The sequence below is a fragment of the Microcaecilia unicolor genome, chromosome 5 (genome assembly GCF_901765095.1).
Source record: "Microcaecilia unicolor chromosome 5, aMicUni1.1, whole genome shotgun sequence".
NCBI classification, from domain to species: domain Eukaryota; kingdom Metazoa; phylum Chordata; class Amphibia; order Gymnophiona; family Siphonopidae; genus Microcaecilia; species Microcaecilia unicolor.
The window spans coordinates 153803787-153829029 of NC_044035.1; the positions used below are offsets into that span (position 1 = coordinate 153803787).

At 41.3% G+C, this 25243-nt stretch overlaps 1 protein-coding gene across 5 annotated transcripts in view; it reads left to right on the plus strand.

Annotated features, from left to right (window-relative positions):
- The window catches only part of P4HA1 (prolyl 4-hydroxylase subunit alpha 1), a 134543-nt gene that overhangs the window by 94093 nt on the left and 15207 nt on the right, over positions 1–25243 (plus strand). For 3 of the 5 annotated variants that reach the window (XM_030203445.1, XM_030203446.1, XM_030203443.1), the window contains exons 10-13: positions 8844–8943; positions 10022–10075; positions 18271–18336; positions 21054–21122. In XM_030203445.1, coding sequence (XP_030059305.1) covers positions 8844–8943; positions 10022–10075; positions 18271–18336; positions 21054–21122 — 289 coding nt within the window. Of the gene's footprint in view, positions 1–8843; positions 8944–10021; positions 10076–10134; positions 10189–18270; positions 18337–21053; positions 21123–25243 lie in introns of all 5 variants that reach the window. The other 2 variants (XM_030203448.1, XM_030203447.1) reach the window with 1 other exon arrangement.

Below are 25243 nucleotides of genomic sequence, written 5' to 3' on the forward strand. Positions count from 1 at the left end.
AGATGGACGTCTCACCTGCCCTGTTACAGGGAAGGCCAAATTTCAAGGAGGTGTCGGAGGTATAGCGACGGGGCAGTTGAGAACGTCCAAAATTTGGACGTTTCTATGAGAAAGACATCTTTCTCCTAGAGACATCCAATTTTGGACATCCTTAACTGAAACGTCTAAAATTTGGACGTCCTCAACAGCCCCATCACAAAAACGTCCAAATTTTGGACGTCCTCAACTGCCCTCACTGGCAGGTTTGCTGTAGGGGGGAATGGGGGCCTGCGGACAGGGCTCACCATTCCTCCCCAATGACCTGCAAACCCTAATGCCAGCTCGCAGCTGGCGTAGGGTTTGTTGCAGCTAGCGACCCAATCTTTGGCGTGCTGATCATTGGAGATGAATGAGTTAAGCACTGATTACCATGCACTTGCAGGTTACTTGCGCTAAGAGCCCTGTTTAGCATGCATTTGCATGCTACTTCGGCTAAGAGCCCTCGAGCGCATTATTTCACGTGCTCGAGGGCTCTGCATGGGGCGGTAGCAAACGCTGGCGCTGGTATGGTGCTACAAGCCTCTAGCGCCTGCATTTGCTTTTGATCATCTGCCTGTCAGTCTGTTAGCAGACTGAAAATTGTTGCTAATCTGTTAAGTTTCTGCTCCGCCCTAACTCCTCCCCTGGACTGCCCACAAACTAGCCAGTTTTGGTATAGGTGAATAGAGGTGATACTCCGCAGCACTATCCAGTTCAGTGCTGAATATTCCCAGATAACCGTGCACAAACAATTTAAAAGGCTAGGCGCCTCGCCTGGCTATTTAAATCACTTTGGATATGGATTCCATAATAATGGCATTCGGGTAACACAAAGTGCACAAGAGACAAACATCTTTCACTGAAAGTACACAATAGGAATATTTTCATATAAGGAGCAGTTTCTTCATAGAAAGGATAGTGGATGCATGGAACAATCTCCAACATAAGGTGGGGGAAGGGGAGGCAAAAAAAGAAACCAAACCCCCTGCCAAAAATTAGGGGCACCAAGGTTAAAATCAGAGACACTGAACTTTTAATATAAGTGTAAATAAAGAAAATGGGCAGACTGGAAGGGCCTTGTTATCTGCTGTCATTATCATTTTTATATATCTGTTCTGTACCTGCTGCTGGTTTTCAGCATTGCTTACTAAGACTTCCCATTACAGAGAGGAACCTGAATTTTGAAATTAAACTTAAAACAGTGGTCTCAAAACCCTGGTTGCCCTGAATGGGATCACAGATGCATGGGAGTCAAAAGAAAAATGGCTGTTTTCCCTGCATAGGCCTCTGCTGGTCCCCTTTCTGGCCTGCAACTGGCATTAGTAGTCAGCATAGGACCTGTTAGCCAGTGCATTATGAGGCCTTGGCCAGAAGTTTCCTGTTAGACTGAAAACACTGGTAGAGGCTCAGGACCTGTGGCCATGCACTGACTACTTTTGCTACTAACGTTCCTATTGCTGTTGCTGTTACCCTGCTTGGGGTGAGTATGGAGGAAGGCGTGGATGGGAGAGGATTTCAAAAGAGGGGAAGGAGGAGTACAGGTGAACTAAGGGATATGGTATCCTGGGCACATAACTTTATTTCTCCTTCAGGTTATTATTCAAAGACGTAACAGCCTAAGCAAGCAGTTGAATGATGAAAGCCAGATCTTCAGTAAATAATATAATGCGTCCAAGTTAGGCCCTGGTCTTAGTGACATTTCTACAAGTGATATAAAACCCTTAGATCAGTGCTTCCCAAACCTGATCCTAGAGGCACCCAACAGTCAGGTTTTCAGGATATCCACAGTGTATATCCATGAGAGAGAGAGTTGCTTTCACTTCCTCCTCTGCATCCAAGTCTCATGAATATTCATTGTAGATATCCTGAAAACCTGACTGGCTGGGGTGCCTCCAGGACCGGGTTTGGGAAGTACTGCCTTAGACTTGGATGAAGAGACCTTAATGATCTGTGTCTGTAGTAATTTTAGACTCTGGTGGTCTCTGTGTACTCATTACCTTTAGATTACATTCTGTTCAACTAGCATGATCAATATCTTTAATAGTAATGTCTTATGAGAACCCATATGAATAAACCTTGGTAGTTTGGTGTAAAAGAGACCACCTCAACTAATGAGCTGGGAAGGAGCACAGGAGTGAGAATAGGAATCAGAACAAACAAGGTGATGCTTTGGACATGATGAAGCAAAGCAAATGAGAACTAAAGTAGTTATGAGCAATATGGAGGTAAGTGATGATGATCCCAAGGCAAAAGATGAGAATATGGTAGGAGAAAGTTTGAGTTTCTCATTTGTTTTCTTAGCTTGAGGGATGTATTTGTGTGTATATACCTGTACAGAAGGAGGAGAGGAAGTTCCTAGAAGAGCTGAAAGTGTACTGTGGGAGGAAACCTGGATAAAGAGTGGAGGTTTACTATTTTGTTTTGGCTGCCATCTGGGGTTATGTGACTTCAGGTTTTAAAAAGGAGTTATATTAGATAAATATTTGGGAAGTACTAACTTAAAAGTTATCAGTATGGACTTTATTTCCTCCATTATGAGAATATCCAATGTCAAAAATTGTATTAATTTGCTAAAATGAAATTTGATGCTCCGGTTATTCTGTGAGTGCATCAACAAAAGGTACATAAGTATTGCCATGCTGGGACAGACCAAAGGCCCATCAAGCCCAGCATCCTGTTTCCAATAGTGGCCAATCCAGGTCACAAATACCTGGCAAGGATTGGAACGGGTAGATGTGAAGCGTCTGTTTACGCTTTCCAAAAATACTAGGACTAGGGGGCATGCGATGAAGCTACAATGTAGTAAATTTAAAACGAATCAGAGAAAAGTTTTCTTCACTCAATCTGTAATTAAACTCTGGAATTCGTTGCCAGAGAATGTGGTAAAGGCGATTAGCTTAGCGGAGTTTTAAAATGGTTTGGACGGCTTCCTAAAGGAAAAGTCCATAGACCATTATTGAGTGAAGAAAACTTTTCTCTGATTCGTTTTAAATTTACTACATTGTAGCTTCATCGCATGCCCCCTAGTCCTAGTATTTTTGGAAAGCGTAAACAGACGCTTCACATCTACCCGTTCCAATCCACTTATTATTTTATAGACCTCTATCATATCTCCCCTCAGCCGCCTTTTCTTCAAGCTGAAGAGCCCTAGCCGCTTTAGTCTTTCCTCATAGGGAAGTCGTCCCATCCCCTTCATCATTTTTGTCACCCTTCCCTGCACCTTTTCTCCTTGGCTTCTTTTTGAAGGTAAAAAGAAAATCTTATTTACCGGAGGAATTTGTTGTGAAGAATATTTCAAATTTTCAATCAAGAATTTTTTTAAACATGTCCATGGGTGACATTCCCGTCGGTCTTGGAAAATTCAAAATCCTCATATTAAGCCTTCTATTATAGTTTTCAATCTGCTCAATTTTTTGACGCATGCTTGTACTATTTTTTATCACTGGTAATACATTTTCCTTCTGTTTCAGCATAGTTATTCTTTACTTGTTCCTTACAATCTTGTTCTAATTTAAGAAACGAGTTAGAGAGTTGGCCAACAGTTAAAGTCAAATTTCTTGTTTCTCTCCTTGATTCAACAATCATAGCTTGCGTCTCCATAGACTTCCATAGTAGTTGAAGTGTTACCTCCGTAGGAGGGGCTGAAACAGTATACCCTCCTGAGATCACATCAACCTCTGCCTCTCGTTCCGAGAGGGAACCCCCACCGCTGGCCTCAGGGCTTCCGACTTCCGGGTCCTGTCGAGCAGCTTGCCTCTCGCACAACTCAGCAGGGCAGGGAGGAATCGCAGCATCTGGAGGAGAGAGAGACCCTGCACGTTTTCTAATTCCACTATATCTTTTTTGAGATGCAGCGACCAGAATTGAACACAATATTCGAGGTGTGGTCGCACCATGGAGCAATACAAAGGCATCATAATGTCCTCATTTTTGTTTTCCATTCCTTTCCTAATAATAGAACATTCTATTTGCTTTCTTAGCTGCAGCAGCACACTGAGCAGAAGGTTTCAGCGTATCATCAACGACAACACCTAGATCCCTTTCTTGGTCTTTGACTCCTAACATGGAACCTTGCATGACATAGCTATAATTCGGGTTCCTCTTTCCCACATGCATCACTTTACACTTGCTCACATTAAACGTCATCTGCCATTTGGATGCCCAGTCTCCCAGTCTCGTAAGGTCCTTTTGTAATTTTTCACAATCCTCCTGCGATTTAACGATTTTGAATAACTTTGTATCATCAGCAAATTTACCTCACTAGTTACTCCCATCTCTAGGTCATTTATAAATATGTTAAAAAGCAGCGGTCCCAGCACAGACCCCTGGGGAACCCCACTAACTACCCTTCTCCATTGAGAACACTGACCATTTAACCCTACTCTCTGTTTTCTAACTTTTAACCAGTTTTTAATCCACAATAGAACACTACCTGCTATCCCATGACTCTCCAATTTCCTCTGGAGTCTTTCATGAGGTACTTTGTCAAACGCCTTCTTAAAAATCCAGGTAATCAGCCAGCTCACCTTTATCCACATGTTTGTTCACCCCTTCAAAGAAATGTAGTAGTTTGGTGAGGCAAGATTTCTCTTCACTAAATCCATGTTGGATTTGTCTCATTAATCCATGCTTTTGAATATGCTCTGTAATTTTGTTCTTTTATAATAGTCTCTACCATTTTGCCCAGCATCAATGTCAGACTCAGCTGGCTATAATTTCCCGGATCTCCTCTGGAATTTTTTTAAAAAATCGGCGTTACGTTGGCCACCCTCTAATCTTCCGGTACCACGCTCAATTTTAAGGATAAATTACATATTACTAACAATAGCTCCGCAAGTTCAGTTTTCAGTTCTGTCAGTACTCTGGGATGAATACCATCTGGTCCAGGAGATTTGATACTCTTCCATATGTAGAACTACCCCATTACATCCTCCAGGTTTATAGAGAATTCATTCAGTTTCTGTGACTAGTCAGCTTCAAATACCATTTCTGGCACCGGTATCTCATCCAAATCTTCCTCGGTGAAGACCGAAGCGAAGAATTCATTTAATCTCTCCGCTATGACTTTGTCTTCCCTGATCGCCCCTTTTACCCCTCAGTCATTTAGCGGTCCAACCGATTCTTTTGCCAGCTTCCTGCTTTTAATAGACTTAAAAACATTTTTACTATGTGTTTTTGCCTCCAACACCATCTTTTTTTCGAAGTCCCTCTTAGCTTTCCTTATATTCAAGAATATTGGAATTCTGTATGGGACACTATCTTCCACCTTGAATATTCAAGATGTTTTATCATATAATATAGTTATATGTGGATCACTAATGTTACAATCATCAATAGACAAATATCAAGCACAATTACTGGATTTAATGTTACATCAAGCCCTTAGAGCTTTGTATTTGACTCGACATTCCTTATGCTGTTTCTTATTATTTTCAGTTGGTTCCTTCTTCCATTTTCTGAAGGATTTTCTTTTAGCTCTAATAGCGTCCTTCACCTCACTTTTTAACCATGCCGGCTGTCGTTTGGTCTTCCGTCCTCCTTTTTTAATAAACGGAATATATTTGGCCTGGGCTTCCAGGATGGTGTTTTTGAACAGCATCCATGCCTGATGTAAATTTTTGACCCTCGCAGCCGCTCCTCTGTTTTTTTTTTTTCACCATTCTTCTCATTTTATCATAGTCTCATTTTTTTAAAGCTAAATGCTAACGTATTTGATTTCCTATGTATACTTACTTCAAAGCTAATATCAAATCCGATCATATTATGATCACTGTTATCAAGCGGCCCCAGCACCATTATCTCCCGCACCATATCATGCTAAGGACTAGGTCTAGAATTTTTCCTTCTGTCATCTGCTCCTTTACCAGCTGCTCCATAAAGAAGTCCTTGATTTCGTCAAGGAATTTTACCTCCCTAGCATGTCCTGATGTTACATTTACCCAGTCAATATTGGGGTAATTAAATCACCCATTATTATTGTGTTGCCCAGTCTGTTTGCGTCCCTAATTTCCTTTAACATTTCTGCATCCGTCTGTTCATCTTGGCCAGGTGGACGGTAGTACACTCCTATCACTATCCTTTTCCCCTTTGCACATGGAATTCCAATCCATAGTGATTCCAAGATGTGTTTTGTTTTCTGCAGAATTTTCAATCTACTTGATTCAAGTCTCTCCTTAATATACAATGCTACCCCTTCACCAATTCGATCCACCCTATCACTACGATATAATTTGTACCCCGGTATGACAGTGTCCCACTGGTTGTCCTCCTTCCACCAGGTCTCAGAGATGCCTATTTTATCTAACGTGGAATCCAACCTGTTTCCTCAACAATGAAATGGGCCCCAGGAAGGCTATCTTGTAAGCGATTTTTTTTGTCTCTCCCCTCCCCTCCATGTCCAGCAATTCTTCCCTCCCCTCCCAACCCCTCCATGTCCAGCGATTCTTCTCTTCCCTGCCCTCCCAACCGTGTCCCACGATTCTCTTCTCTCCTGTCCTCTCCTCCCATCCATGTCCATCAATTCTGCTCTGCTTTGCCCTCCCCTCGATGTGCGGCGATTCTCTCTTCTTTTGTACCTCATCATTTTCTGGCTGGCCTGGCTGGATTCCCTTCCGTTGGTAATATCCTGACATCAGCTCACCTCCAGCGTTCCCTTCCCTCTCACTGTTCCGCCCTCTTTTGTCATTACGTTTTGATGCAAGGGCAGGGCAGTGAGGGGGAATGGAATGCTAGAGGCTGGCTGACATCATGAGATGTTACGAACCCAGGCAGCCAGACAGCAATGGAACGTTGGAGGTGCAAATTATTATATAGGATTTTTCATTTAGTGCACTATATTCTAACTCTCCCATCTTATTTCTTAGGCTTCTGGTATTTGCATATAGACATTTCAAACCTTGCTTGTTGTTCCTATTTACATCATGCTCAGAACTTGACAGTATTAATTTGCAATATTTTGTCTGATTTTTATTTTTAATTTAAGGACACCTGATCTACTACGGTCTCTTTTGCAACCTTGCTATCAGGAAACCCTATCTTCCCTGTTTTGGTGATATCTTTTTTTTTTTTTTACATTTGTACCCCCACGCTTTCCCACTCATGGCAGGCTCAATGCGGCTTACATATTGTATACAGGTACCTATTTGTTCCTGGGGCAATGTAGGACTTGCCCAGAATCACAAGGAACTACAGTGGGACTCGAACCCAGTTCCCCAGAATCAAAGTCCACTACACTAGCTACTAGGCTACTTCTCCTTCTCCTATGAATTCTCCTGTGAATTCACTGTATTCACTATTAATTATGGAAAGATAGGGCAAAAAGTCTCATTGATCACTAGGTCACACTCTATACCCGGCATGAGGAGATTTGTTGAAAGACTTTACAGTGATAGATCTAATCATCGACAAAAAACCCCTCCGTACATATTAAGGTGACTTGAAATTAAGTGATTCAAAATTAGTGCATCTGTGCACAGAATTTTAACATTATCATAAATTAAATTGCTGGATTACTAACGAGACATATATTCAGTGGGGCTGCATCAGGGGGACATACAGAACCAAAGATAAATGCAGCCCCGCTGAATATGTCTCGTTAGTTATCAATTAGTTAGTTAGCAATTTTTGAAGCGGTGCAAAGAAAAGCTACACAAATGGTATGGGATTTGCGTTACAAGACGTATGAGGAGTGACTTGCTGACCTGAACATGTATACCCTGGAGGAAAGGAGAAACGGGTGATATGAAACAGACGTTCAGATATTTGAAATGTATTAATCTGCAAACAAACCTTCTCCAGAGACGGGAAGGTGGTAGAACTAGAGGGCATGAAATGAGGTTGAAGGGGGGCAGACTCAAGAAAAATGTCAGGAAGTATTTTTTCACAGAGAGATTGGTGGATACTTGAAATGCCCTCCCAAGGGAGGTGGTGGAGATGAAAATGGTAACGGAATTTTAAAATGTGTGGGATAAACATAAAGGAATCCTGTTCAGAAGAAATGGATCCTCAGAAGCTTAGCAGAGATTGGGTGGCAGCACCGGTGGTTGGGAGGCGGGGCTAGTGCTGGGCAGACTTCTATGGTCTGTGCCCCGAAAATGGCAGATACAAATCAAGGTCACATATACATATAAAGTAGCACATATGAGTTTATCTTGTTGGACAGACTGGATGGACCGTACAGGTCTTTTTCTGCTATCACATACTATGTATGTTAAAATTCTATGCACAGATGCACTAATTTTGAATCACTTAATTTCAAGTCTCCTTAATATGGACAGAGGATTTTTTTTCTCAATGATTAGATCTATCACCGTAAAGGTCTTTTAACAAATCTCCTTATGCCGAGGATAGAGTGTGACCTGTGATCAATGCGACTTTTTCTCCCATCTTCCCATAATTTATAGTGAATACAGTGAATTCACAGTTTACCTTTTGTTGATACACTTTTTAGTTTTGATCTGATAGAGACTGTGGTAGGAGCCTTTAACTAAATAGTTATTAAGTATTCTGTGATTGCTGCATTGTCCAAATTATACAGTAAAACATAGTACCAAGCAGGTTCTCTGAGGAAATGTAGGTGTAGGGGACAGCAATATTCTTCTTTTATTGATTTGTTGCTGCTGCTATCTGAGTTTGCTGTGGAAGGAAATTGGAGTGTAGGATGGAGTTAATAAAGTATTTACTTGCTCAGAGGTTGCTTTTGCACACAAAGCTTGAATTAGGAATTACTTGAAATGGTTTGACTGTTACTGTAATTTAGGGATGAGGATTTAGTCCTGGAGGATTGTTATCTGGGGCAAACTTTGGCTCGTCTCTTTTTTTCATAGTGCCTGGCTGTCCAGCTATGAACACCCAGTGATAGAACGTATAAACCAGAGAATCCAAGACTTGACAGGATTGGATGTTTCCACTGCAGAAGAGCTGCAAGTAGGTAACAGAATTTGAGGAGCAAAGGAAGGAAGGGTAAATCATTTGCAAGCTAACAGAAGAAAAGGCAAATCAAGATGGTAATTGACATCCCTCCCAAACCCATCAGGACTTCAGTACACCTACATTTTTTTTTTGTAATTGTGAGTTATTGTCTTACTTCAAACATCAAAGGATTAAAATCCAGCTGGAAATAATTGAAATAAGATCCAAAATTAAGTTGGTAGCAGAGTGAAAGGATTTTGTAGGCAAGTGTTAATAGAGATTCTGAGTTTCCTGCTTCCCCAATTCCCTAAACACAGCTGCAAAATGTTAGTTCTATATACCACATTAAAGCATTTTGTGTTTTCTTTAGTGTTTTTTTTTTTAAGAGATGTTGGTTTCTATAGTATTCAATAGGTGAAGTAACTCTGGTGCCCTCCTAATGAGAGTGGATCCCATATGTAAATATGCTGTTGTTTTTCAAGCATTTTCCTACTAAATTTACTACTTCCATAGCATCCTATTAGACCAGTTCATACCAATGGCTTGTGACCATCTACCAGCGGATGGAGAAAGAAAATAGTTCTAAAGTGATTTGCTCCATAAGGGTATCATGCTCCATGGAATGTTCAATATTTTTCTGTCTGGCAAGCAGATAGATGATGGGCTAACAACCTTGCTCTCGACCTGGTTTCTAAGTAGTTTCAGTTGAGTTTTAACTACCCTTTTGGGGTTTTGTGCTCCTGAGCCAGTTTTATGCTGAGTTGACATGAGAGTGCCTGTTTGGCTTATCTTCTGAACCAGACAACTATTAGAGATAAATATCTTTGTCGAATGGAGTTTAGTAGTTTCAGAACTACATTTGAATATAAGTATTCGATCCTGCCACAGCTCTACAGTGTGATAAAAATACAGGTGCAAAGTGAACCTGCAGGCCACAGATGCTTTTTGATAATTATAGTTTCCCCATTTTTTTTTACGTAATCATTTTAGAGCCATAAACCTCCCAGAGGTCCATAACTGATTTTACTGTACCATGTCTTGTCCCTGTTAGGTGATTGACTTTGAGATGTTCTGCTTTTTCGTTTCATTTTAGATTGCTAACTATGGCGTCGGAGGCCAGTACGAGCCTCATTTTGATTTTGGGAGGGTAAGTTCTATTTTTTGCTTTCATTATTGTCCATGTACTGTTTTCTTTTTCTCTTTCAGGTGGCAAATTATGGCATGGGAGGACAGTATGAGCCCCACTTTGACTTTGCACGGGCAAGTAAAGAGCTGGCGGCCTAAACAATTCACCCAATTCCTCTCTGCAAATTGGCAGTGTTTTTTACACACTGTATTTGTCTGGCTCTTGTAATGCATCTACTGCCCTAATCAGACTAAATAGATGAAACCCACTAAATCACCAGCTGAATCATTCACAGCTTCACGTAGCATGGTTTACAGCATGTTTGTTTGTTTGCACCCTGGACCCCTTTCCTGAACCAGAAAGAAGGCCCAGAGTACTTTTTCTATTGCATACTCATTAAGTTTTATTAAACTAAACTAATTTTAAATTGTCTATGCTCTCCTATGCTGAAGTTAGCATAATTTATTGATTTGCAAGAAGGGTAACAGCTAGTGAGAATCATCCCATAAAACTACAGGGCTGAAACTTGCTTAATAAAAATTGCATTTGAAAGATAAACATCTAAATGTGTTCTATGGGGTTAAATGTTTTCTTCTTTCCCTGTAAGCACAAGTCGTTAACCATGGGGATGAATCTTGGATGAATCTCATCTTGAGGAACTGTGAAAGCATGGTTGAAATGAAATGCTGGCAGTGCAGCAGGAATGCTCTTTATCCTCAAATCTAATCAATAGAAATCAAACAAAATTAAAACATCGAAAAGAAAATAAGATGATACCTTTTTATTGGACATAACTTAATACATTTCTTGATTAGCTTTCGAAGGTTGCCCTTCTTCATCAGATCAGAAATAAGCAAATGTGTTAGCTGACAGTGTATTTAACAGTCTCTCATAGATGGTCTAGCAGGGTGGATAGGAGATGTGTATGGGGACTTCAAAGCATTCCATAGTCTAGCAGGATGTTTGTGGGGAGTGAGAGAAGATATTTGATTTTAATATGATCTTCCAGTCATTCACCTAAGTTGACCTTCTGCACTCCCGCCGTTCAGAATTCACTATGCTAGAATAATGGCCAGATTCAGTCATTAAAGGGCAAAAATAGGTTTGGCCTTCAGGGCAGTCCTTGAATAGTCCAATAAAAAAGAATTATCTTGTATAATTTTTTTTGTTTGTTTTGTTTGACCTCTTTTTCTCTGTGGACAAGCAGGAGAAATAAGGGCACCCTTCCGAGTGACATCATCTTAAACTAGAAACAAGACCATATTGGTCTATCCTGTCTGCCCATCCATACCAACTACTAAGCTCGACCAACCCTTCCTCTCCCTCAAAGGTCTTCTGTGCTCATCCCATGCTTTCTTGAATTCAGATATGGTTCCTTTGTGACTCCTGTGCCAAAGTACTGCCCTATTATAGCTCAGGCAAAATCTTCCTGAGCATGCATGGGAACTCCTGCACTCGACCTTACTCCACTTCCTCCTTTAATCTTTCATCTAATGTCTTTGCCAGACGCATCAGCTCTCCACTGTACATAGAATTGCATGGCCTGAGCTGCTGAGGGAAAAAACACAGGAGCATAGGGTGACAAAATGACTTCTAGCTTGGGAGGAGATATTTGGAAGTTCTTTATTTATAAAGCACTGGTAGAATGACCCGACATGGGTCAGTGTTTTGGCGGACACAGATGCCTGCCTCAGGGGTCACAAGAAACACTCTGTTCAGATGGTGATGTTTGTTACCTTGCAGTGTTTATTCATTCGAAGCACCAGGCTCAAACTGCACTCTGTGTACAGTCTCACAGGAAACAGCTCTGAACACACAGAAGCAATGAAGGGCTAAGGCAGCAAAGTATATTTCTGAAAGTGTCTGCAAGGGTAGAACTGTTGGAAGTACAGTGGCGACATTTTTAGTTGTTTTTGTGTGAATGTGGCCACATAAAAACATAAATGACCTCTTTCAAAATACTTACTGTCGCAAAAGTACATGCTTTGAGATGATGGCATGTACTTTGATGGTTACACAGTGGTTGAGTTTGGGTAGAGCGTACAAGTACGTGAAAAATATTGGCACAAACATTTACACCATGTCTAGAACTGATGTCAGTGTCCACACCTGCCACTTAGTATTTTATAAAGACAAATAGGCGCCTGTTTGTCTTTGTTAAATAGCCTTAACATAGGTGTCCCATTATAAAATTATCTCCAGAGTGGGTATCTGTACATATGTAACATAGTAATGACGGCAAACCAAGAATTGTACGGCCCATCAAATCTGCCCAATAAGATAAACTCATAAGTTATGATGTGATACTATATACGTAGTCATGATCTTGATTTCTCCTTGCCTTTTTCAGGGCACAGACCATAGAAGTCTGCCCTGCACTGGCCTTGTTCAATTATTGAAGATAAATCTGTCCAGCCACGATCAGGACACAGACCGTAGAAGTCTGCGCAGCACTGTCTTTGCTTCCTAATTACTGGTGTTGCCATATTTTCACCAAGCTTGTTTGGTTCCAAGCCTTCTACACAGGATTCCTTTGTGTTTATACCACACATTTTTGAATTCCGTTACCGTTTCATCTCCACCACCTCCCGCAGGAGGGCATTCCAGGTATCTACCACCCTCTCCATGAAAAAGTACTGAGTCGGTCCTCCTGCAACCTCAATTCATGTCCTCTAGTTATACTACCTTCTTATCTCTGGAATAGGTTTGTTTGTAGATTAATATCTTTCAAATATGTCATATCACCCCTGTCTCTCCTTTCTTCCAGCCTATACATGTTCATGTCTTCAAGTCTCTCCTCACACATCTTGTGACACAAACTACATACCATTTTTGTTGCTTTTCTTTGAACAGCTTCAAATCTTTGTACATCCTCAGCAAAATATGGCCTCCAAAATTGAACACAGTACTCCAAGGGGGGGACCTCACCAATGACTTGTACAGAGGCAACAACACCTTCTTTCTTCTGCTGGTTATACCTCTCTCTATGCAACCTAGCATCCTTCTGGCCATTTCCACTACTGTGTCGCATTGTTTCATCTCCTTTAGATCCTCAGACACCATCGCCCCAAGGTCCCTCTCCTGAGCTGTGCTTATCAATCTCTCTTCTCCTATTTGGTATGTCTCCTTTGGATTTCTGCAACCCAAGTGCATCACTCTGCACTTCTTGGCATTACTGTGCTAGTTGATAGTTGATTATATTTTAACTGCCAGACCTTTTACCATCCTTCAAATTTTTGTAGATCTCTTCTCACGGTTTCTACTCCCTCCGAGGTATCCACTCTATTGGCTACCTTCATGCCACCTGCAAAAAGACAAACTTTTTCTTTTAACCTTTCAGCAGCGTCTCTCACAAATATATTAAAATCGGCCCCACTGCTGACTCCTGAGGCACTCCACTACTCACCTTCCTTTTCTCCAAGTAGAATTAATTTACTACCATCCTCTGTCGCCTGTTGGTCAACCAGTTGCCAATCCAGTTCCAAGGCTTTGCTGAAATCCAAGTAGATTACATATCGCATGGCCTTTATTGAGTTCTTTGGTCACCCAGTCGAAGAAACCAATCAGATTTGTTTGACAGGATTTTCCTTTGGTAAAGCCATGTTACCTCTTCGGATCCTATAAACTGTTTGCTTCTAGAAAGTTAATTATCTTTTCCTTCAGCAACAACTCCATTATTTTTCCTACCTCTGACATGAGGTTTACCAGCTTGTAATGTCCCACTTGTTCTCTGTCCCCTCTTTTGTGAAGAGTGACCACACCGTTTCCAATCTTTCAGAAACTCTCCCATCTCTAAAGATTTATTTATAAATCCTTAAGAGATCCTGCAAGGATTTCTCTGAGCTCCCTTAGTATCCTGGGATGCATCCCATCCAGCCCCATAGCTTTGTCTACTTTCAGCTTTTCAAGTGGTTTATAAACGCTTTCGTGCATGAACAGTGCACTATCTACTCCGTTCCCAGATATACCCTTGGCAGCCGACAATGGTCCTCCAGGATTTTCTTTCATGAACACCGAAGAGAAGTATTTGTTTAGCACGTTCACTTTATCCTCATCACTCATCATATAGCTATTCTCAGCATCCTTCAATCTTTCAATTCCATTCTTATATTTTCTCCTTTCCCTCTGAAAAAGGTCTTGTCACTTCTTTTTACATATTTAGCTATTTTTTCTTCTGCCTGTGCTTTCGCTAGCCATATTTTCCTCTTTGCTTCTTTGAGTTTAATCCGGTAATCTTTTGCGTGCTCTTCTTGTTGCTTTCTTTTGTATTTCTTAAATGCAGCTTTTGCCTTTATTTTTTCAGCCACTTGTTTGGAGAACCATATAGCCTTCCTGATTCTCTTGTTTAGGTTTGCTTTCCTTGTATAAAGATCTGTTGCCATCATGTTTTTGTTTACTTTCCGTATATAAAGATCTATTATGTAACTTTTCATTGTCTAGCTTTGTAGAATGGTCTTATATGGCATTGTCCTGCTTAATGAATCTATAAAATCATAAAAATGAAGAATAACTAATTGGCTAGCACCAAATTTCAACAAATGAAATCAACTGGATCTAGCTCCAGAAACGTTTTGTGGAGGTAGGATTTTGGGGAGACACCAGATTTTGCCAATATTTCTAAATTTGGGAAAATGATTTTTGGGAAGGGGTGCAGGAGAAAGGAAAAGTTGGCATTTTCATATTCCTCCTAACTTTTGCAACAGCTGAGCTAGGTTCCAGCAGGCTTTGTATTGAGGTAGATTCTTGCGAGGACATCAGGCTTCTCCACTATTCTAGTTTGGTGAGTGATTTGGTGAGAGAAGGCAAAGTTGGCAGTTTTCCCATAAGAAATGTAAAGTGTACTTCACACCATAAGTATATAAGTATTGCCATACTGGGACAGCCCGAAGGTCCATCAAGCCCAGCATCCTATTTCCAACAGTGGCAAATCTAGGTTACAAGTACCTGACAATATCCCAAAACAGACCCCCGATGAACCCCACTATCAACTCTTTGCCAGTGAGAATACTGACCATTTAACCCTACTCTCTGTTTTCTGTCTTTTAACCAAGTTTTAATACACAGTAGAACACTACCTCCTATCCCATGACTCTCCAGTTTCCTCTGGAGTCTTTCATGAGGTACTCTGTCAAATGCTTTTTGAAAATCCAGATATACAGTATTGACCGACTCGTCTTTATCCACATGTTTGTTCACTCCTTCAAGGAATTGTAATAGATTGGTGAGGCAAGATTTCCCTTCACTAAATCCATGTTAGCTTTGTTTCATTAATCTATGCTTTTGAATATGCTGTATAATTTTGCTCTTTATAATAGTCTCTACCATTTTGCCCGTTACCGACGTCAGGCTCACCGGTCTATAATTTCCCAGATCACCTCTAGAACCTTTTTAAAAAATTGGTGTTACATTGGCCACCCTCCAATCTTCCGGTATTATGCTTGATTTTAAAGATATGCTACATATTACTAACAGTAGTTCCGCAAATTCATTTTTCAATTCTATCAGTACTCTGGGATGAATGCCATCCGGTCCAGTAGATTTGCTACTCTTCAGTTTGTCAAATTGCACCATTACATCCTCCAGATTTATAGAGATTTCATTTAGTTTCTGTGATTTGTCAGCTTTGAATACCATTTCTGACACCGGTATTTATTTATTTTATTTATTTATTTATTTATTACATTTGTACCCCGCGCTTTCTCACTCAAAGCAGGTTCAATGTGGCTTACATAGTAACAGGGATTACAGAGTAATGATGAAGAAATATAAATTAAGTATAGCAGAATAATAAAAAATAGGTAGGTAGAGAGGGGCAAAAGTAAAGGGAGTAGGAGAGGTGTGATCAAGGGTAAGTGAGCATTGAAGGAGGGGTGGAGGGTGATGGGACATGGGATAAGCATAGGGAAATTTGGTGGGAGAAGTAGTCTAGGTCAATGTCATTTTCTCCTGAATATGTGATGGGTAGATGGGTTCATAGGATTAGTCTGGGTCATTTTTATTTATTTATTTATTTACGTCAATTTATATACAGTATCTTATTGCAACTGCAAGACAGAATGGTTTACAGTTTGTAAAATAGAAAAAGAACAATACAACATTATATGTACAGTTTGGACAAACAATGGAACGCCAATCATTACAGGAAAGCACAGCAAAACCAAAAATTAGCTACATAAGATAAAAACAGTATAAATCATGATTTAGTATACAGGAAAGCACCGCAAATACAGAATTGAGTACATAATATAAACTACACAAACATAAACAGTACAAATTATGATTTAATATACATTGAAGATACCCTTTTATAACCTTGCCTCCATTATTCTAAATCCTGTTCTACATAATTAGTAAAGTAAAAGGTTTTCAAAAGTTTCCGAAAATGAAAATAAGATTTCTCAAGTCTGATCTCTTTTGGAAGGCCGTTCCAGAGAGAAGGGGACAAGTAGAAAAAAGCCGATCTCCGCGTAGATTCCCATCTAGCCCTAGCAAGAGGAGGAATCACTAACCTGTTATCTGTTAGGGATCTAAAGGTTCGTGTAGCAGTGTAAGGAATTGTTAAATTTGACAGGTAGTCAGGGTTTAGTGTGTGAAAAGCCTTATGGGTCAAAACTAAGGCTTTAAACTTAACTCTTGCTTCAACCGGAAGCCAGTGCAGTTGATGTAATAAAGGGTAGGCTTGCTTGAACAGATGGGTTTTTAGTGATTTCCGCAAGGGTAGATAGTCACTGATTGATTGGATAGTTCTGGGGAGGGCATTCCAGAGCTGGCTGCCTAGGAAGGAAAAGTTGGATCCATAATAAGTTTTGTACTTCAGTCTTTTGCAATTGGGGTAATGTAGGTTAAGGTAAGTTTGCGAAGTTACAGACATGTTTCTGGTGGGAAGGTCAATCACCATGGATAATCTTGTGGATTAATGTGTGGATCTTGAAGTTGATTCATTCTATGATAGGGAGCCAGTGAAGTTTTTCACGAAGAGGTGTTGCACTTTCAAATCATGATTTGCGAAAAATGAGTCTTGCTGCTGTATTTTGGGCAGTCTGCAGTTTTTTCAGGATATGGGTCTTGCAGCCTAAGAAAATACTGTTAACAGTAGTCGGCGTGGGTAAGTACTGTGGATTGCACCAAGTTCCGGAATGTATTCAGGGGGAGATATGGTTTTACGCGTTTCAGTATCCACATCATGTTGAACATTCTCTTTGTAGTTTTTGTTTATAATATTTTGACACTACTGTTGTCTAGGGGGTGGGCGTTTTGGGTGTATTTTGCTTAATGTTACATGTGTGGATTTCTGTTTTATCTCTTGCAATATACTAATAAAATATTTGGGGAAAAAATAATGAAACTTTAGAAAAATGCCAGAACCTCAAGGGAAATTACACTAAAAATCAATGACTGGCCCCAATCAGCAGCATTTATCCATGTAGCAGGTGGCTCAACCTGGATAAATGTTTTTAAATATCGGGCCCCAAGATATTTTCTGTGCTTTGAAGCATGGTTGATGTGATTAGATTGAAACTCGGCAACTGTACTGTGAGTTCCATACCAAAAGCCTCTTCCTCAAGGTTCACTCCTGCTTTATACAGCTGTCCTCTGCAGAATCCATGTTGAATAATAATGTTAGCAAAATTGAGATGATGTGTAGCAAGCATATAACACCATATTAGTGTTTTGTCCCCTGGTGCTAGAATAAGGAACCATGGAAGAATTTCTCTGAGTAACATGCAGCAGAAACAGTTTCTTCCCCCATACAATTCTTGAACTCCCTGAAGGCCCTGATCTGGGAGCCGTTCTTTGTAATAGACACTTGTCAGGCATTGGAAAAAGCAGGTAGTAATGTACACAGATAAAGAAATTCCAACTGCTCTTCTTGCAATGCATGTCTTCAAAGCTGGTGTTTGATTGCTTATGTTGAATTTCTGCTTGAAGAACTAGTGCATTACAGGGATAGTATGTCAGACTGTAAAAAAAACAAGTCAAAGGAAATAACATAGAAATACCTTTTCTTTGCAAGGTCTATAATAAGACAAATATTCTTAACTGTTGATTTTTACATACTTTAGATGATTGCAGTCAGGTGGTGGTCATTTTAATGACCACTGGTGAGTCTTTTGCACATTCTCTGTAATTCATCTCTGTATTTACCTGCTGTAACTTCATGCTGCTGTGCTGTCCATGATAAACATCTGTTAAACTGTATGCTTTATGTTCCACAGAAAGATGAACCAGATGCCTTTAAGGAGCTGGGTACTGGCAACAGGGTTGCCACCTGGTTATTTTATGTGAGTACTATATCCCCTGAATCAATTTATAACCCACCTTGGCAAATACAGTTTGAAGATAGTGTCCAAGCCTAATATTTATTTTAAAAAAAACACACTCACACTCTCACTCACACTCACTCACATTATTAAAACATCAAGAGAAAACCTCCTCATAATAAACTCCAAGCAGCAGCAATCCTCCAACACAATGGATAACGTCAACCCAGCCTCCTACCCACCCAATCTCCACTGCCTCTCTAGAAAGATATAAAAAGTTGTACTAAAATACATATTTAATCCTATCTGAAGTTGCAAGTATCTCTCTTTTATATGTAAATCCTCAGGCAATTAATTCCACAGAGCTGGACCAGCAATAGAAAATGTGATGGCTGGCCTACCTGCCCACCCACTCACTAAGGGATCTACTTGAAGCTGAATTTGTTGCACCAGTTACTAATGTAATCTCTTAAGCACTGGTGAAATCCTAGCAAATCTCCCTGCCCTAGTCAAAAACCTCACTGTGGCATTTTGAACTATTTGCAAGGGCCAAATTTCATATCTAGTAATTCAAACTACAACCCATTACATTAATCTAAACCATTCAAGACTAGGGCCTTCAAGAAAGATTGACCAAAAGTCCTGATAAGTCATATGTTGTCGTAACCTACTTCACAGCTACAACCTAAAAAATGCTGTATTTACTATGGTCTTGACTTCCATCAAGATGAGAATCTAGCTGAAATCCTAAATCATGCACAATGGTCTTAGTGACCCTCTCACCTCCGCTGCCTTTAGAACCTCAAGGGTCTCACATCTTCCAACCTATAATAGCTTGGTCTTTGAGGTGTTCAAAACCAACTCGTTTTTTTATCAGCTAGGAATTAACTATCTGCAAAGATTAAGATATTCACTTTCATCCTATACTAAACCTATTCTTTATCTACCTCTTTCTTCTGGGTTTCAACCCTCAAGTTCCAGATGTTACTTTTTCTTTTATGTTACCAGTATAACTATTTCTCAGACATGACTTTTTTACACCAAAAAATTACATCTTGACAGATTACTGTAATGAGTAATGTGATGTAGTTTACAAAGATGAAGTTTTTATGCTGTAAAAAGAGTTCCATTTTCAAAACATTTTGCAGAGTGTTGGAAGCTTGTTTATAAATTGCATGTACCTCACTGTGATAAAGGGCCCACAGACAGTAAGTAAATTGCCCCCATTATGTACTCCTTAATGTATGATGGGGGGGTCACAGAATGTTATTTTTAAATGTGATTTACATTATAATACTAGTGGATCCATGCCCGTTTCCTCAACAATGAAACGGGCCCTAGGAAGGCTGTCATGTAAGCTTTATTTTTTTCTCTCTCACCTGCCCTCCCCTCCATGTCCAGCAATTCTTCCCTCCCCTCCCCTCCATGTCCAGCTATTCTCCTCTTCCCTGCCCTCCCATCCATGTCCTGCGATTCTCTCCTCTACTGTCCTCCCATCCCATCCATGTCCATCAATTCTCCTCTGCCCTGCCCTCCCCTTCCTTTCCTCTCTCCCTCCCCTCGATGTCCTGCGATTCTCTCCTCCCCTTGATTTGTACCTGAACATTCTCTGGCTGGCTGGCACTGGCTTCCATTCCGTTTGTAACATCCCTCCTGACGTTAGCTCGCCTCCAGCGTTCCCTTCCCTCTCACTGTTCTGCCCTCTGATGTCATTACGTCTTGACACGAGGGCGGGACAGTGAGGGGGAATGGAACGCTGGAGGCTGGCTGACGTCAGGAGATGTTACGAACCCAGGCAGCCAGGAGATGTTACAAAACCAGGCAGCCAGACATGGAACGTTGGAGGTGCAAATTATTATATAGGATTAATCATTACAATTGTTTATAAATACTGGATATTTATGTTGATGCTGTACAATACAAACTGCACTCCCACCCTTATTCATAGTTCCCTCACTTCCTCTTTGATAGTGTCCTCTGGGATCTTAAAGTATAGTAGACTTAGCTCTGCATAAATCATAGGAGCCAACTTTTCAAAAAGATTGGGAGTGCTAAACAGAATACAAATTACCTGTCCCTGGACACAGTGAAGGAGCTTTCTAAAGGGTCCTCAATGCCCACTGCTCCCATATGTTATGAATGTGTGAATTACACAATATAAATGCAGCGGTAATGTAGTAACAAAAAATCCAGCAAAACAAAAAAAAAAAAACCCTCTTGTTACTAAAGATATGAAACACAATGTACTCAGAGGAGAGACTCTGATAATACAGTAAAGATGGAGGGAAAAGCCTGGTGCATACAGTCCTCGATGTGACTTTAGAGTGAGTTTACACTGTTGTATTTGAAGAGATGGAGTTTATTTCCCCTAATGATTTGATTGATGACTGGTTTACAAGTTTTATTGAGTGGCTGTTACTTTAGTCTGAGAGTTTTTTCCTCCATCTTCCGTGTTTCTCCTCTGATTACCTTGTGTGACATATCTTTAGTAACAAGAATTTGGGGAGGGGGGGGTGTTTTGATTAATGTTGGAATCCCTTCCTGTGTGTATTGTAACAAAAAATGCTATTTCATAACTGTAGAAGCACATTAAAGTTTCTTGGAGACTTACTTTATGAATCACAAATGAGTATATATAAATATTTTCATAGGATCAAGTGCTCTTGGCAAGCTAATCTTATTTTACTACTTTCAAGTTACTTGATAATGCACTGACTTCTTGCTCTCTCATTTTGTAGATGAGTGATGTATCAGCAGGGGGAGCCACAGTATTTCCTGAAGTTGGAGCTGCTGTTTGGCCTAGAAAGGTAAACTATTTCATAAACCATGTGGTATTTTCCTCTTCTCAAGATCTAACATTTTAAACAGAAGGTGCAGATTTTAGCATTCCTTGTTAGGACTGCACATTGCTAAAAAATTTTAAATTGCACAATTAAAATTTTTAATCGAATGATTAATTGCATAGTGTCCCCCCTCACATTTCCCTCTGTACAGTGCAAAATATAGACAGCAGAAGTAAATTCTCAGAACTGATATGTTTCAATTTCTAAACTGAAAATAAAATCATTTTTCTTGCCTTTGTTTGGTGATTTTATCTCTCTAATCATCTTGTTCCCTGTCTCTGGTTCTGCTTCTGCTTCCCTTTGTCTGTGCTCTGAACTCTTGTTTCCAAGGCCTCCGGTCCATTCACTATTTCTTTTCTCTTCTCCTTTCTTCTTCACTCCCTGCTTATATATCCATCTTTCATGTCCAGCTTTCTTCCATTTTTCTACCTCCTCAAATCTATCTGGTTTCCAGCTCTTCCCGCCTTCCATGGGCAGCATCTCCTCCCTTCTCTCTTCCATTCCCTGCCATCTATGTGCATTTCCCCTCCCCTCTCTTCTCTTCTACCCTCTGTTCATGTCCACCATCTCCCTTCTTTCTTTTTTTTCCTTTCTTCCATCCCCCATTTCCAACATCTGTCCCTCTCTTCCCCTTCACCATCCAGCATTACCTCTCTGTCTCTCTTCCCCCTCACCATCCAGCATTACCTCTCTGTCTGTCTGTCTCTTCCCCCTCACCCCACCACCACTACCACAAAAACAAAATCAACATCCCTCATTGCCCCATCTCTATCTCTCTGCATCCTCCATATCTTCTGGCCCAGAAACAGGAAGTTACATTAAGCCCTGCTTATATCCCCGACATCCAGAAACACTTAGATGAGCAGAGCAGAGTTCTCTAGCCTTTCCAGTGTTCCCTGCATGCACTAACATTGCAGACCGTATTTTAGGATTGGGGGACTCTTCAGGTTGACATCTTTGGCTGTAGCAAAAATGCAAAGCTGCCTCTCCACTGTTCCATCCTCTTATCCTCCAACAGTGTAGCTCCAGAAGGTCTAGCAATTCCCTGGAAATGGTTTACGCCCCCCCCCCCCCCATTGCAGAAACCCTCTACAAATTTCAACAAAGGTCAAGCACCATCATTTTCATAGAGCCGTATTGGCCCTGACAGAACTGGATTCTTCTTTTGAAAAGGATAGCAGTTTGACCACTGTGCAAGCTCCAAAGATTTGCAACATTAATCAAGCAGGACAAGGGCTGTCATCTTCGTCCAAGTTTGGAAATTTGAGTTTAATCTTTACTCTAGGATTTCCAATGCCTTTTCGAGACATACAGATAGTTTGCAAGAAAACCGTCCACCATTCTGTGATTTCAAGTGGAAAAGATGCGAAAAGCAATTGCACTATTCTGTAAAGCAGTGCATAAGTGCTTTAGCATGTAACTACATGAGGGATGTACATGTGGGCAGAGCATGGGAAGGACATGGGTGTCTCTTCCACTTGTGTACATAACTTACAGAATACTGTAAGTTACGAGTGTTGTGTGTTGCACTTAAGCGCATCGATTTCTGCCTGCCCATGACCTGGTGTAAGAGGGTGTGCCAGTGTGGGTTTACACTAGTATTCTGTAATGGAATATGAGCATCTAGATTCTATTGTAGAATAAGTGCTCCCTGTGCAACATTGTGGCACCTAAAATGACCCCAGTGCTGCGCAGGGGCCTGTTGTCTGATGCTTCACAAAAGGTCACAGTCCTATTACATGTCAGCCTACTACCATACAGTGGTGGAAATAAGTATTTGATCCCTTGCTGATTTTGTAAGTTTGCCCACTGACAAAGACATGAGCAGCCCATAATTGAAGGGTAGGTTATTGGTAACAGTGAGAGATAGCACATCACAAATTAAATCCGGAAAATCACATTGTGGAAAGTATATGAATTTATTTGCATTCTGCAGAGGGAAATAAGTATTTGATCCCCCACCAACCAGTAAGAGATCTGGCCCCTACAGACCAGGTAGATGCTCCAAATCAACTCGTTACCTGCATGACAGACAGCTGTCGGCAATGGTCACCTGTATGAAAGACACCTGTCCACAGACTCAGTGAATCAGTCAGACTCTAACCTCTACAAAATGGCCAAGAGCAAGGAGCTGTCTAAGGATGTCAGGGACAAGATCATACACCTGCACAAGGCTGGAATGGGCTACAAAACCATCAGTAAGACGCTGGGCGAGAAGGAGACAACTGTTGGTGCCATAGTAAGAAAATGGAAGAAGTACAAAATGACTGTCAATCGACAAAGATCTGGGGCTCCACGCAAAATCTCACCTCGTGGGGTATCCTTGATCATGAGGAAGGTTAGAAATCAGCCTACAACTACAAGGGGGGAACTTGTCAATGATCTCAAGGCAGCTGGGACCACTGTCACCACGAAAACCATTGGTAACACATTACGACATAACGGATTGCAATCCTGCAGTGCCCGCAAGGTCCCCCTGCTCCGGAAGGCACATGTGACGGCCCGTCTGAAGTTTGCCAGTGAACACCTGGATGATGCCGAGAGTGATTGGGAGAAGGTGCTGTGGTCAGATGAGACAAAAATTGAGCTCTTTGGCATGAACTCAACTCGCCGTGTTTGGAGGAAGAGAAATGCTGCCTATGACCCAAAGAACACCGTCCCCACTGTCAAGCATGGAGGTGGAAATGTTATGTTTTGGGGGTGTTTCTCTGCTAAGGGCACAGGACTACTTCACCGCATCAATGGGAGAATGGATGGGGCCATGTACCGTACAATTCTGAGTGACAACCTCCTTCCCTCCGCCAGGGCCTTAAAAATGGGTCGTGGCTGGGTCTTCCAGCACGACAATGACCCAAAACATACAGCCAAGGCAACAAAGGAGTGGCTCAGGAAGAAGCACATTAGGGTCATGGAGTGGCCTAGCCAGTCACCAGACCTTAATCCCATTGAAAACTTATGGAGGGAGCTGAAGCTGCGAGTTGCCAAGCGACAGCCCAGAACTCTTAATGATTTAGAGATGATCTGCAAAGAGGAGCGGACCAAAATTCCTCCTGACATGTGTGCAAACCTCATCATCAACTACAGAAGACGTCTGACCGCTGTGCTTGCCAACAAGGGTTTTGCCACCAAGTATTAGGTCTTGTTTGCCAGAGGGATTAAATACTTATTTCCCTCTGCAGAATGCAAATAAATTCATATACTTTCCACAATGTGATTTTCCGGATTTAATTTGTGATGTGCTATCTCTCACTGTTACCAATAACCTACCCTTTAATTATGGGCTGCTCATGTCTTTGTCAGTGGGCAAACTTACAAAATCAGCAAGGGATCAAATACTTATTTCCACCACTGTACCTCCAGTATTTTGGTCACTTTATTTATCTTGGGCTCCAAAAATTCTCCATCAGAGTATATCTCAGTGCTGTCTCAGCCTATCAGTCAGGTTGATTAACCTTCTGGCTTCAGTGCCCCATCCTTTCACATGTCATGAAAGGACTTCTCCATGTCAAACCACTATTTAGAACCTTAATGTTCTTCTAACTTTTCTTGTCACCATTCATTTCATTTATTACGTACGAAGTGGCGTATGAAAGGCGGGGCAGTCCGCCCCGGGTGTCAACAGGTGGGGGGGGGGTGCTCCACTGGTGCCGTAGTCCCCACCTGCCTACCAGCACCGTCGACAGACGAACCTCTTCTCCTGCCAACCGGCACCCAGCCTTTTAAAAAAAATCTGTGAAGCGGTGGCCCAGCACAGCGCCTCGCATCTGCTCTGCATGTAAAAGAAGCAAATCGTCTTGTCGGCCCTTCCCTCACTGTGTCCCGACCTCGCGGAAATAGGAAGTTACATCAGAGGGTGGGACACAGTGAGGGAAGGGCCGACGTGACGAAGCGATTTGCTTCTTTTTCATGCAGAGCAGATGCGAGGTGCTGCGCTGGGCCGCCACTTCACAAATTTTTTTTAAAGGCTGGGTGCCGGGTGACAGGAGAAGAGGGTCATTTGTCTAAGGAGCTGGTAGGCAGGTGGGGACTGGGTCGGGGGGGGGGGCTCAGATGGGAGAAGGGGACTGGGTCTGGGGGGGGCTCAG